General features: G+C 36.5%; 1 protein-coding gene across 1 annotated transcript; it reads right to left on the reverse strand.

Moving 5' to 3' along the window:
• Positions 1 to 468: 468 nt before the first annotated feature.
• LOC110694019 (U-box domain-containing protein 14-like) lies at positions 469 to 10,399 on the reverse strand. The gene is made up of 4 exons (XM_021871179.1): positions 9,995 to 10,399; positions 3,852 to 3,968; positions 2,031 to 2,444; positions 469 to 1,808 (listed from the first exon to the last, which is right to left on the reverse strand). Exons 1-4 carry the CDS (start codon positions 10,379 to 10,381, stop codon positions 738 to 740), a joined length of 1,989 nt encoding a protein of 662 aa, XP_021726871.1. The 5' UTR covers positions 10,382 to 10,399; the 3' UTR covers positions 469 to 737.
• Positions 10,400 to 14,708: the final 4,309 nt, after the last annotated feature.

Genomic DNA, 14,708 nt, shown 5'->3' on the forward strand with positions numbered 1-14,708 from the left:
TTGTCCATAGTGCAACGTTTGTAGTGGTGATTAGGAGTGTTAATTCAGGTGACTGTATGGAGTCTTGTTGACCCACGATGAGTCAAGCTTGTTCTCTTTCATGAGCCCATTTTTTGGGCTGAAATGATATTAAATTCAAAAATTGAATGAATTTTTAAGTAGGTTGCACAACAGTTTTTTTCTTTTTTAAGGTTGCACAAGAGTTGTAATTGCATATCTAAACTTAATCCATAAAGATTTGTCAATAAAAAAGACGAACCCCTATTAATCCCTTGGCAATGATTGTAGCATTTGTTAGGACTCCAGTGATAGACTCTCCTTTACATTCAAGTGAACAAAAATTTGAGTGGCAGATGGGATCAATTGGGGATGAAAGGATAGAGGGGTGAGAGATTAAATTTGCAGATCAATCGATCAATCAAAGCCTTAATCCCATAAGTGGGGTCGGCTAGAGATTAAATTTGCATAGTACAGAAAAATATAGGTGAATAACAGATAAAAGTAACACTTAGTGATGTGATATACATATATCGTTTTTGATGAAATTTTACATTTACTTATATGATTACACAATATATCAATACAAGTATAATGCACAAATTTAATTTAGCAAAAACTATTTACAAATGAGTACAAAACATTGCTGTTGATGACTGGACACGGAGAGACAGTCCAGGAAAGAGTTAAGACTGAGATACTACATCTTCGGCTCACTGTTCTACTCAGTGCTTACTGTTCTACTCAGCAACATCTTCGGCTCGTTGCAGGAACTCTAAAAGACTTGAAGCCTTTCTCTTGGCCCTATCAGTGCCATTCTCTGAAAGTTCTTTTAATACTTGTTCAGCCTGCAGCTCCTTTGCTAGTTGCAAATGGTATAAATCACCCATGCAAAGTGACCAAAGTATTGCAGCAGCATTCTCTCTGTTACGGGGAGATCCAGTTCTTATTAACTCAACTAAGAGAGGAATTGGCTCAGTATGCCCAATTGTGGATTTCCCCTCTGGATGGTTTGCAAGTATTGCTAGTATTGCTAAAGACTCATCAACCATACCACCATCAACTTCCTTCAGAAATTTTATTAGAGGGTCTACAATCCCTGCCCTCACAGCCCGCACCTTGTTGCCTTGGTAAATTGAAAGGTTAAAAATTGCAGTTGCAGCATCTTTCTTTCCCCTAGGGGTACCCTGAATGAGTAAATCGATTAGAGCTGGTATTGCCCCTGCTGCTCCTATTGCTACCTTGTTCTCATCCACAACTGATAAGCTGAATAATGTAGCAGCAGCATTTTCTCTTGCTTCCATGCTACTGTTCTTCAGGACTTCTACTATATCTTGTATTGCCCCAGCATTTACAATAATGCCTTTGTTCATGTCATTAATGGAAAGATTAAGAAGTGCTGTCACAGCATGTTCCTGAGTTCGAGAATCAGGAGAAGATAGCAGTTCCACTAGTAGTGGTATGGCTCCTGCCTCTGCTATACATACCCTGTTATCTGCGTTTCTCTTGCCTAGCAGCCGGAGCTCCCCAGCAGTAGCCCGTTTCTCTTCTATGTTTCCATGGGCTAACTTCTTTAGCAAGGCAGCAATAGCTGCTTTGTCACAGTTGGAAGCAGAGTTTCTAGTTCTCCTATTTCTACAAGCTCCTTGTGTCCTTGGTAACTCCACGCCATTATTCTCGCACCACAAAGTAATCAGGCTCTTCAAAACATAATTTGGTGTCAATGCTGTATGCAACAGAGTCTGTTGTGTCTTGGGACATGTCTTGTGACCAGCATCAAGCCATTTTTGAATGCACGATCTCTCATACGTCTGCACAAAAGATTCGAAAAGATCATTAACAGATATCAGAGTTTTTTGGCCCTGGATTGTAGTATCAAGATGCTGCTTGTTCACAAGAAACATTAAGGAGATTACATCGTCTACAATAATTAAAATCTGCACATGGACCCATTGACGAGTTTTCTAAATCAATTAACAAAAACGCAAACTCAGAAGAGAATGTTGGTAATATACTGAAACAAAACGCCTAACCTGGCCTGTAGATACAATAACAGGATCTTTCATTAGCTCAAGTGAGATAGGGCAGCGGAAGTCATCCGGTATAATAGGAGATCTATGCTTTATCATGTTTTTATCAACATCACACATGTCAACTTCTGGGCTCACAGTTAGTAGATAGTCATCAAGCTTCTTAAATAGGGATGACATCATCTCAAATGAATCACCAAGATCACTACTGCTTGTGATGACCATTTCATGAAAGGCACGTGATTCTTTCCTCAGATCATCCATCGTCAAAAGGTGCAAGTTTTGCGATAATCTCTGGAGAACTGCTGCATCAGGCTCTGCTTCGTCCTGCACTTCTGTTATGTCCATCTCTATTTGCAGATCAGAGGATTCTGTTCTAGCTTTTGCTCGTAGAAATTGAGCATGAACAAGTCCAATCTAATGAACAAGAAATCAAAGACTGCCACTTGTAAGCATCTTATTTTTGTATGTGTGTGATGCTCTGTATATTGAGAATGCATAAAATTTTACGGATTTTTCACCATATACCATTGAGTTTAACGTTAATTCACCATATACCACCCAAAATTTTCTTATTCACCATATAACCTTCAGTTTTATGAAACTAACTTCTGTTAACTCAGTTAGTGATTAACGTTAATTATGCCACGTGGCAGCTTGTAATAGGTGATTATTAATATTGTTTATTTAATTAAATAATTATTCTAAAATTTAAAAAACCCTCAGCCAACCACCACACCGCAACCTAGCCGCCCACAATGCCCCCAACCCCCAGCCACCCTACACCGGCACTTCCTCCCTAAACCCCGCGGCGGCGCACTCTAACCCTGAACCTCCCGTTGTCGGCGTCTTCCTCTTCCCGTAAACCATCATCTTCTCAATCTAAAACCTCATCCCTTCCTCGAAAAGCCTCCTTCCCAACCCGTCAGTCGTCCAAGCCCCCTTGCAAAAGTCGGCAAACCTAATCCGCCCCTCCCTCTGTCATCTCCATCTTCCTGCTCCCCTGAATCACCACTTCGAAACCCTTAAACCAAAATCTAGGGTTTTGATTATGGGGTTTTAGGGTGGTTGTTTTCAAGTAAACTGGGCGGCGATGACGTGAGGGAGGGGAATTAGGTTCGCCGACGCGAGGGAAAGGTGTTTGGGTGTGGCCGGTGGTTAGGGGAGGGTTTTTCGAGGGAGATATGGGGTTTTTAGTGTTCTGGAACGGTGGTTCAAGGGAAGGGGGAGAGCGCCGACGAGGGTTCTGGCCGGATTCCATGTCGGTACAGGGGTTCTGGTGGGTTTTCGCGTCGGCGGCGAGATTTTGGTCAGATTACTTGACGGCAGGGGTCGTCGGGACAAGGTGGTGGCTAAGGGTGGCTGGCTAAGGGACAAGGTGGTAGCTAAGGGTGGCAAGGTCGAGATTTTCACCGGCGAGAGGGGGGGATGGTCGCCGCCGGCCAGGAAGTGGACCAGGCGGCCAACCGGAGATAGGGTCGGGGCTAGGCTGTGGGCGGCGGTGGCTAAGGGTGGCTAGATTTTTTTTTTGTATAATTTTTTGTTAATTAATTATATAATTATTTTAAAATTAAGTAATTTAAAAGGGAACCAATTATATGTTGCCACGTGGCCTTATTAGCCTTAATGACTAACGGTGTTAACGTCCGTTAGTCATTAACGGCATGTTGTGACATTTTAGTTAAACTGAATGGTATATGGTGTATTAGAAAGTTTTCTATGGTATATAGTGAATTAAGCTTTAACTCAGTGGCATATGGTGAAATTTTCGTAAAATTTAATCATATCACAAGTGCATTCAGAATTTCAGATTAATAGTATTACCTGTTCTTGAACTTCTTCTGACAAACCAAGTCTATTATAAGAAATCTTACTCAGAGCTTCTTCAATTTTTCCTGTTATATGAAGAAATTCAGTTGAAATTTTGTCTCTTTGCACAGCCTGTCACAAGTAACAAGTTGATATGTTATGCTCCATCTACATTAAAAGTCATACTGCTCCATACAATGATGAAAGAACTTGCATAGAGCATGTTACAATATACAGTGAGCTTGAAATATTAAATGAAATAGTTGACATGTGCACAACATGAGCTAGAAACAACTACACATGCTCCTAATCATCTTATTACAACAGTGACGTTTTTCATCAGCCCTGCACTATATTTGGGCCCGTTTTACTTCACTTGGGAACCTTTTGAGTTCTGCAACAACTATCTTACTATCCATTTTAGTCTGCTTCAAAAATGCGTGACACATTTATTTCTATTAAAGCAACTTCACTAAATTTCTTTACAAATTATCCTTATTGATCTGAGGAGCATGAAGGAACATTGACATTCACCGGTGTTGAAGCTTAAAGGTTTTGATGATGATGAACTTAAACAAAGCAAACTTCTAACTTATAAGAGTTCTCTAAGTGTTGTGACTAGAACATGTGAAGTTGACTTCGGAAGTGGAAGAGTAGCCTAGCTATGAAGACTCATAAGAGAACTCAAGGAAAGTTGAGGAAGATAGAAGAAGAGTTCCTTCACAGGAACTATCTGAGTTCTCTAACAGGAATTTGAAGACAGCAAGTTAAAGAGTTGACTTGGTCTGCGTTGAAGACAGCAAGTTCTGGAAGAACTTGGCCTGCGATGTTCCAATTCAGAACTGAAGAGCAAGTGACAGCAGGAACTTTGTCCTGGAGTGCGTGAAGCCCAAGTATCCTACATAAACAGAGTATTGGTGCAGCAATTAAGTTTTATTAAATTCTTATCTTTTAGAATTGTTATAATTATGTTAAGTAGGTTTACGCATGAGACTTATTAAAAACGTGACAAAAGCTTGGCAACCTTCTTAAATTGGAAAGTTTTAAAAGATAAGTTTTTAGGAAAAGATTTTCTAAAAAGATTTATTTTTTGAAAGCTGATTATAAAAAGATATTATTCTTTTTGATAATTTATCTTATCAAAGTTTTTTTAAAAAGATTTTCGTCTAAATAGATTTACTTAAAATTGTGTTTTAGGATTTTGGAAAATTAACATGTTTATCTTTTGAAAATCCTACTTTCTATACAAGCAAGTCTTGTATAAATTGTAGAAATCCGAATTCATTATTTTCTGTGATTTTATGCGTGGAGAAATCGAAGCGTGCTTAATTGTGTAAGTTTGCCAAGTTCATAACTTTGTCATATTAGTTTCGGGTTTTATTGCGTAGCTTGCCTTTCATATGTTAGAGTCAATATTTTGTAATTGGTTGGGTTCTTAGGTGCTTGGGTGCGTGTGTGTATTCATCTTTGCATACAGTATTGTTGGCTTCTAGATTGAAGCCGTGTGAGTAGTGCTCCGGGAGTACGAGTGAATCTAATTCAGGGACTTAGGTTGGGTAGGATAGGGTCCTACTGTGTAGCAAGTTTAGTCTAGAACTTGTGAGTAAAGGTCTGATTATAATAGGTTTGTAACTTGTGAGTTTGGTCTATTATAGTGAATTAGTTTGATTTGGAAATCCCTTAGAAAGATCGAGGTTTTACTTCCAATTGGTCTCTAGAAGATTTGGAAGTCCCGCCTCTTGTAGTGTTCGTGAAGGTTCTCACGCCTTACTCACGTGTAAGCAGATAACTTTGCTGAGTAAGTTCCTGAGGAGAGATGAATTACAAAGAGAAACTTGAAGAAGGGTATTCTACCCAACGTCCACCCATGTTCAATGGTAAGTGTAATAGACTTTGGGGATATTATATTATTAGGTTTTATAGTCCCTAGCTTTAGTATAAAAAGAGGGAAGGTAGAAAGTGGAATTGGAGCTTTGTAGGCTAAACCTACTACTATCGTTTGTAAGAAACCATTAATTTGTTCAATCAAATTTATGAGTTTTCTCCTTCGTTGTACTGTTATTATATCGCGTAATTTCAGTCCATTACACTTTGTATCAGAGCAGTGTTCCTGGTTGTCCGGTGCCGGAAACCACCACTACGATTTTAAGTAAATCTATTTACAAGAAAATCTGGAGAGAAGACTGGAAAAGAGTCTTAGGGAACAGAAGGTGGAGTTCCAGAAGAACTTGGAAAACTAGAAGCCAGTATTGAGCATCAAAAGGAAGACAACAAGAAGATACTAGAGTTTCTTAAGAGTTGATTAGTTTATATCTCTCTAGCCTATCATTAACCTAGCCTATCTTTAGCCTAGCCTAGCCTTAATCCTTTTCTTTGTTGTCTTAGTCATGAACTTATTCAGTTTTATGTTTTTAAATTTGATAAAAATTTTGGCTTTGTAATCGGATAAGCAGGATTATCTTTTTGGTTTTTATGAATATTTGGAACTTTGCCTATACATGTGTATTTTGTATATTATGAAAACATGTGCAGGAAAGTGGAACTAACTAAAGGGGGTTTAGTAGCGCTGCCTTCAGTTTCCCATACTCTATGAATTGCTTGTGGGGCTGTGGCTAGATGCTTAATAAAGTTGAAATGCAAGACTTTTTGATAATGCCAAAAGGGGGAAAAGAAGAAGCAAACTTGAAGGCTGAATGGGTGACTGGTCCAGTTGATAAAGTACTCCCTCCGTCCCAAATTACTCGCAACGTTTTGACTTTTTGCACTATTCACACATCTCACTTTGACCATCTTTTTTAGTTATTATGTGAAAGACAATGTAATTATGTAAGATGTTATTGGCTCTATTTTAATGTATAGTTTCTTAATATAAACATTTTATAGCTTTTATAATAAAAGGTATGGACGGTCTAACATGTGTATCGGCAAGCGTGTCCAGTTAAAATGTTGCAAGTAAACTGGAGAGAGGGATAAAGTACTTCCTCCGTCCCAAATTACTCGCAACGTATTGACTTTTTGCACTATTCACACATCTCACTTTGACCATCTTGTTTAGTTATTATATGAAAGCCAATGTAATCATGTAAGATGTTATTGGATCTATTTTAATGTATAGTTTCTTAATATAAACATTTTATAGCTTTTATAAATATAATAAAAGGTATAGACGGTCAAACATGTGTATCGGCAAGCGTGTCCAGTCAAAATGTTGCAAGTAAGCTTGTTAGAGGGAGTATTAGAAGTTTCTCCGATGATGTTGTGTTAATTTAGCTTAAAAGTTTTTGTTCTGTTAATTTGCTTTGAAGTTTTATGTTTGTTTAGTTTTATGTCAATAAATCAAAAATGCAAAAAATACGACCTTCTATAAGATTTAACTTTCCTTAGAAGTTTGCTAAAGTTTGTCATCATCAAAAAGGGGGAAATTGTTAAATCTTAAAGGTTTTGATGATGATGAACACAAAGCAAACTTCTAACTAATAAGAGTTCTCTAAGTGTTGTGACTAGAACATGTGAAGTTAACTTCAGAAGTGCAAGAGTAGCCTAGCTATGAAGACTCATAAGAGAACTCAAGGAAAGTTGAGGAAGATAGAAAAAGAGTTCCCTAACATGAACTATCTGAGTTCTCTAACGGGAAGACAGCAAGGTAAAGAGTTGACTTAATCTGCGTTGCAAAATGCCAATTAAGAACTGGAGAGCAAGTGACAGCAGGAACTTAGTCCTAGACTAAGTGAAACTCAAGTATCCTATATAAACAGAGTATTGGCGCAGCAATTAAGTTTTATTAAGTTCCTATCTTTTAGAATTGTTGTAATTATGTTAAGTAGGTTTACGCATGAGACTTATTAGAATCGTGACAAAAGCTTGGCAAGCTTCTTAAATTGGAAAGTTTTAAAAGATAAGTTTTTAAGAAAAGATTTTCTAAAAAGATTTATTTCTTGAAAACTGATTATCAAAAAGATATTATTCTTTTTTATAATTTATCTTTAATAAGTTTTCTAAAAAGATTTTCTTCTAAATAGTTTTACTTAAAACCGTGTTATTTAATAAAATTAACATGTTTATCTTTTGAAAACTCTACTTTTTATACAAGCAAGTCTTGTATAAATTGTAGAAATCCGAATTCATTATTTTCTGTGAGTTTCTGTGAGTTTCTGTGTGAAGAAATCGAAGCGTGCTTAAGTTTGCCAAGTTCATAACTTTGTCATATTAGTTTCGGGTTTTCTTGCGTAGCTTGCCTTTCATATATTAGAGTCAATATTTTGTAATTGGTTGGGTTTTAGGGTGCTTGGGTGCATGTGTGTATTCATCTTTACATACAGTATTGTTGGCTTCTAGATTGAAGCTATGTGAGTAGTGCTCAAGGAGTACGAGTGAATCTAAGCCACAGACTTAGGCTGGGTAAGATAGGGTCCTACTGTGTAGCAAGTTCAGTTTGGAACTTGTGAATAAATGTCTAATTACAATAGGTTTGTAACTTGTGAGTTTGCCCTATTATAGTGAATTGGTTTGATTTGGAAATCCCTTAGAGGGGTCGAGCTTTACCTTCAGTTAGGCCTTGGAAGGTTTTCTCGTAAAATATTGTGTGCATTGCAAATTCCTGTACATTCTGTTTTACATTCCGCAAAAGTATTCACTAGGAACTCACATACAATTCAACCCCCCCCCCCCTCTTGTAGCGTTCGTCTCAACTAACAACCAAGATCAATAAACTCTCCAAAACCATAGCAACAAAGCTACTTATCTTACACACTAACTCCAACTACGATTGGGCCCCAATGAACAAGATATGACACAACAAAGTTATGGCCATAAGGGTATAGAACAAAGGAATTTGGCTTCGGAAAGTGCTAAGTGCTATCAATCGACAAGGAAAAGATCAACGAATTAGGCAATAGTGTATTAGTATGCATGGATATAAAAGATTGTACAGAAATGAGTTGACAACTTGACATCAAACCAAGGTACCATATTGGGATCCTGGCTCTATTTTTCTGATAGTTTTTACATATTGATAGAATCAAGTATATTAATGTTACCTCAAACTTCTCTCTTCCTCCATTCTTCATCCCCAATATCATTTTAGCTGTTTCAAAGGACTATGCCTTAGCGCCAATGCAAAATTATTCTGCGTTTGAGCAAGAGTAGTTAACAAGGTTACTAGTAGGAAAAAGGTATACTTTTCCCTTTGCAGGAGGATTACTCTTAATCAATCTTGTATATCAAGCATACCCCTTATAATAACTTTGTTCAAGATCCCAGTGCCAACTGCACATAAATCGAGAAGCTGATGCGAGATTTTAGCTCACAAGTGACTATTGAACACTGCTGAGATTACTATTTAGCATTAATCTCAGTTCCTCCTACCTCAAGGTAGGGGGGAAGCATATAGTACAAGAAGGCAGCAGTTAACCAAGTAAGGAAATTGTATCCAGAACAGGAAAGGTGAGGAAGGAGGCTTGAGGTATTTAGTATGATTTGTTCGGGTATGAAGAAGCAAGTGTTACTCAAAGTGCAAGCTTTTTACAAACAAGGAGTAAAAGAACACTATCGTTCCAGCTGCTTAGCCTGGATCAATTGATAGGCAGCTTGACCAATCAAGCCGAAATACAATACTTCACCTAAACACCTAATCCAACCAAGCACTCTTTCAGGCGAAATTCTCCGGTTTTATACCCCAAATATTGTACCCACATTCTCCTTTCCTGAATCAGCTGGTACTGAACTACTCCTTAGATTTCAACCTCTATAAGCGGGTCGATTCCTTTCGGTGAGCTCATTCCCAACATATTCAGTTCATCCTAGCTTAGTACAATATAATTGTGCTTCATTCTTAGATCGAGATTTGCTTTGTGTTACTTTCATAATCCACATTTCTCCTTTATTCACATACAAAATCAAGCGCAACAAATTTTCCATAGAATTCAGAATTACTTTACTAACATGGATCAAAATATGCAAACATAATTGATTAAATGAAGATATCATCAATAATCAAGCAAATCTGTACTTCTTAAACCACCTTAAAAATGCACTATTTCTAATTGAATTGCATTGAAATCCAAATCAAAACGAAACCCTCAATAGAAAACCATAACCCCACATCATTAAATAAAAAATTAACAAAAACCAAACAAAATGACACAGAAATTTAAAGATACCTGATAAAGTTTACTGGATTCCTGAACCCATTTGAGCAAATCTTTGGCAGATTTCAGCACGATTAAAAGTGATTCAAAGGATTTGACTTGGTCAACAGGAAGCAACTCAATTTCATCATCTTCTCTATCAACTAACTCCTCAAAAAGTGGGCTCAATAGCTTAACTCTACGCACCAAATTTGAGTATAATCTCTTGGAAGTGTTTTTGCATTCAGGAAATGAAGAAATCTCTTTGATAATTTGGATGAGTTGTGTTATTATTGTGTTAATATCGTTTGGTGAATTGTGATTTGGACCCATTTTTCGGGGAAGCCTAAGAAAATGGAGCTGGTATGGGTTTTGAAGAAGAAAGGAAGAACGATGGTTGATAAAAACATGATGTTTCATTCCGTTGAAATTTTCAGTTATAAAAATTTATAGCAATCCTCTCTCTCTTTACTTTGTCGGTCCTTCACATCATCTATACCACGATATAATATACTTTCTTTAAAAATCATCCCACCTTTACCACCACACTTTCTCTATCCTAGTTCGTAAAGTTAATTAAATATATTTCAAAAAAAAAGTTAATTAAATAAAATAAGTAATTTATGTATTAAAAAGTGAATTCGAAATAATATATAAAAACTATATCAATATGGGTGTCTATGTGTAGCTCTTGAAAATTATGAACAATGATAATTTTTTTATAATTTTTTACTTTATAATTTTTTCTTAAAATGCAATTGAATATATATATATGATAACCAGGCCACATGGCGTGGCCTGGTTGGTTCATGTTTCACGGGAACCAAAGCAATTGTTTACCATGGGATGGTATATCTGTATATACCATCAAATGGTATAGTTTTATACCACCAATGTAGTAAAAAATTGCATGTTTTTGATGAGTTTTTACACCGTGGTATAAAATTATACCACAAGTGTTGATGCTCTAAGAGAAATAGAGAAAAAGTCAAATGAACCCGTGTCTTTTTTTTTTAAGAGCAACCCAACATAATTTAACTTGATATACTCCTTTCGAGTTTTAATAAGGGTCTATTGTGATTGACTGAACTGAACTTATGGGAGTTTAACTAAACTAAACTGAATATTTTATGAGAGAAGGAAATTAAGATAAGAACTAAACTAAACTGAATTTATTGGAGCTGAAATGAACTGAACTAAACTAAAATTAAGATGAAGAGAACAGACCCTAAGTGTTACACTTTGACCGGCACATAGTTTTAGGCAATTTAATTGACTTAAATAAAAGGAAAAATTACCACCATTAATCCCAACTTTGCTCCATCCGCCGATATTAATCCCAACTTCAAATTTTTCCCTATCACTCCCAACTTTGCACCCTATTAATTTTTCTCCACCCAACTAACCTGAAATCGATTGAAGAACTAAACCTGATGGGGATTACTTATACACGTGTCGCAACCTGATTGGTTAAAAACTTAAAAAAATTAAAAATGAAAAAAAAAACATAAAAAAACCACCCAATAACCACCCACAGCCAGCCATCCCCCTTCCCCCGGAGCATCATCCACCAAAGCAGCAGCCCCATGCCCCTATCCATCTCTCTTCTCTCGCACACCATAGCCGGGGAAAGAAAAGGGGGCAGAATTCAACAGGGAAAGGGGGCGGATCAGAATTCAACGAAGAAAGGTGGTTGAAATTGGGGAAGGTGGCTGGTCGAAATTCGACGGGGAAAGGAAAGGGTGGAGAAATCCGGTGGGAAAGGGGATGAAAACGGATGGGAAAACGGTAGGGAAGGCAGCAAAAATGGTAAGGGAACTGAGGAAGGGAGAAGGTTGGTGGTCGCAGTTAGCAGCGACTGTCGCCTGGACGAAGCAGCAGCGTCCACAGCAACCGCCACCACTAGAGGCAGCTACAGGAGCGGTTTAGTGCCGGAGATGGACAAGGGTGGGGGAGGGGGGAAAGTAAGGTGGCCGAAGGAGGCAGGGGCTGCCACCTGCCGAGTAGGGGTTAGGGTTTTAATTTTTGGTTTTTTTTTTTAAAATTTATTTAAGTTATTCATACGCTGACTCGTGTCTTGTTACCTGTAATATTAGGTTGGATGACCGGTTGGGGTGATAAAAATTAACATGGTACAAATTTGGGAGTGATAGGGAATAAACTGAAGTTGAAATTAATATTGGCGGATGAGGCAAAGTTGGGATTAATTGTAGCAATTTTTCCTAAATGAAATAAGAGGTTAGTGGGGTACTTGGAGTATTAAAAAATTGTAAAAGAAAGATAGTGGGGTTAGTAATTTATTGTAAAGTAATGAATGTGAGAGGAAAGAAGGAATTAAAAAATTATTAGTGGGTTTGGGTGTGGGAACCATGAAGAGAAAGATATAATATTAAAATGAATGTTTTTGGCAAAACAGAAAGTGCAACATTTATTACAACACGACCGACTTTAGTAAGTGTAACACTTATAAAAACATGGAGGAAGTATTTTTTTTTGTCTTTACCCGGTTGGGCTAATTCGGATTCGGGGATTAGTTCAGGAGGGTAAGATTTCAGTCCCTTGTAGAAACCAACTTTTAGCCTCCTGTCCCGACAAGAAGTGCGATACTATTGCAAAAACCTGTAGTTCATGCTAGATCAAAGTTGTAGTGTTTATGGATTGCGAAATACATTATAAAGTAAGTTAAAACCCGTATTTGAGACCAAGTCATCTTAGAGCCTTGTATGATTCCTTATTTGTTCTAAAACGTGCTCATACATGTTCAAACTTAATTAATATGCGTCATATGCAATGATTGGATCCAATGGATCTTACATTGATGAAACCAAGCCAACCACAAAATTTACCATCAAATATCCGTTCAAGGACTTCATAAATAGATAGCCATTTCAAAGAGCTTTCTAACGGTATATTATAAGCTCAATTATGAGTTAAAACGAAGAATTTATCATCATAATACTAAATCAAACACTAAAACCCACACTCTTGCACTCAAAAGGCCATATCTTTTGATCCATAATAGATTTTAACTTAATTCTAATGGCACTGTGTAGAAACCCAAATGTGTCTCCCCAAAACCAAACCTAGTGATGAATATCCTTTCACGTCATTTAATTATCGAACAAAGTGAAAGTGCGAAATTTCTAGTGATGCGGTTGTTTTTATTAAAATATCGCTCTTTCTGTTTTTGAAAACATTTATTATCTTAATCTATTTATGAAAATAGCCAGTCCAATTTAGTTTGGTCCTTGATAAGGGTCCAATAATAGTTTAGTTGGGTTGGACTCGAAAAGAGATTTTCAACGATATATTATAAGCCCATTTTCGATGAATAATAAGATAGTTGTGGCCAAAATACTAAATTGGGTCCGAAATGAATTTTATATGCGGCCCAATGATCTAGAAGAGGGCCTATCAATTATTATTCCTGAAGTTATTATGATTGATTTTAGTCTTGTAGAATAATCTACAAGTTCTTTTAAATTCTAAAAAATATTAGGATTGATAATTATATTTTTAAAGAGTTTTATTTGGAATAAAATAAGTGTTTTATGATAAACCCGGTTTAAATTGATAAACGCAAAATTTATTGCTTAATCATATTAAGAAGAGGATTCCGCGTAAAAAAGCGCGTTTTATTCCTAACTCAGCGCAAGGCGACAAGCCTGTCGTCTGGCGCTGGTTGCTGTCGTTCACAACAGGAGGTCTTTTATTCCTAATGGAACTCAATTTCTTTTCTTTCGATTTCCGGACTATTTTTCTATAAATAGGTCCTAGACCCCCGTTTTTATTCATTCACAATCATCAACAATCTCTAATTCTCTTTCTCTAAAGCTAGAAGCTTACTCTTACTCTCTCTATTCTTTTTCTAAACCTTTCCTTAAACAAAATTCCGTATACATTAGTTCTATACACACCTAGCAAAGTTTGAAGTTGCCTTCGCCCTAGACGTGAAAGGTTGATAATTTCTGAGGGTTTGGTCTTAAATCTCTATCTCAATTATTAATTTAATTGTTTGATTTAATATTTTCCTTGAAGTTACCAACGCGTGTATTTTGTTATTAGAAAGAGATACGAAGCATCCAAGTAAGTAATTTAATTATTATTATTTTGTCATAGAAAGCATGCTTTGATTATTTTGATTCCTAGTATCATGTTAGGGTGTCTTTATGATTCCTAGTATCATGTTTAGGTAATAACTAAAATTTCTAATATAATGTATGTTTCTATGATGCTTCCTATTCTTCTCTTATATCATGTTAGTATCATGCTAGGGATAAATCTTTGATCTTTATTGTTTAGTGACATGTTAGGATTTGTTATTAATCTTGTTAGTATCATGCCTAGGGTCTTGCTAATATTATTATGCTTTATTAAGATTCAGAATATTATGATGATGATGATTGTTGTTGTTATGTTTCTTGATATATTGTTATTGATTGATCACGCCTTTTATTCATGTATAAAGGGAATTTGTACTTGTACTCACGCTTAATTAGATAATTAATAATCATTTTTAGGCTAATATGATTATAATTCAAGTGATCACCAATAATAGGTTTGCTTGTTCATTAATATTCAACCAACATAGATAAACAGGTTTAGGGTTATCCTAATGATTGCATGTTAGTCAGCAAGCGCACATGAATATGAGAAGAATAAAGTAGAGGCCTATTTTTAGGGCAGGTTCAATATCTTTTAGGTTGGATTTGTACTTTCATCCCCGAATATCTAGTCACGGTTCTAG

Source organism: Chenopodium quinoa, unplaced genomic scaffold (genome assembly GCF_001683475.1).
Source record: "Chenopodium quinoa cultivar QQ74 unplaced genomic scaffold, ASM168347v1, whole genome shotgun sequence".
NCBI lineage: Eukaryota > Viridiplantae > Streptophyta > Magnoliopsida > Caryophyllales > Amaranthaceae > Chenopodium > Chenopodium quinoa.

Bases quoted from the DNA above. Each gene is read 5' to 3' on its own strand.
- LOC110694019 (XM_021871179.1), bottom strand. From the start codon at position 10,381: ATGAAACATCATGTTTTTATCAACCATCGTTCTTCCTTTCTTCTTCAA. The intron at 3,969-9,994 runs GTATCTTTAAAT...TACTTGTGACAG, and splicing joins AATCCAGTAAACTTTATCAG to GCTGTGCAAAGAGACAAAAT. The intron at 1,809-2,030 runs GTTAGGCGTTTT...TCTTTTGTGCAG, and splicing joins TTATTGTATCTACAGGCCAG to ACGTATGAGAGATCGTGCAT.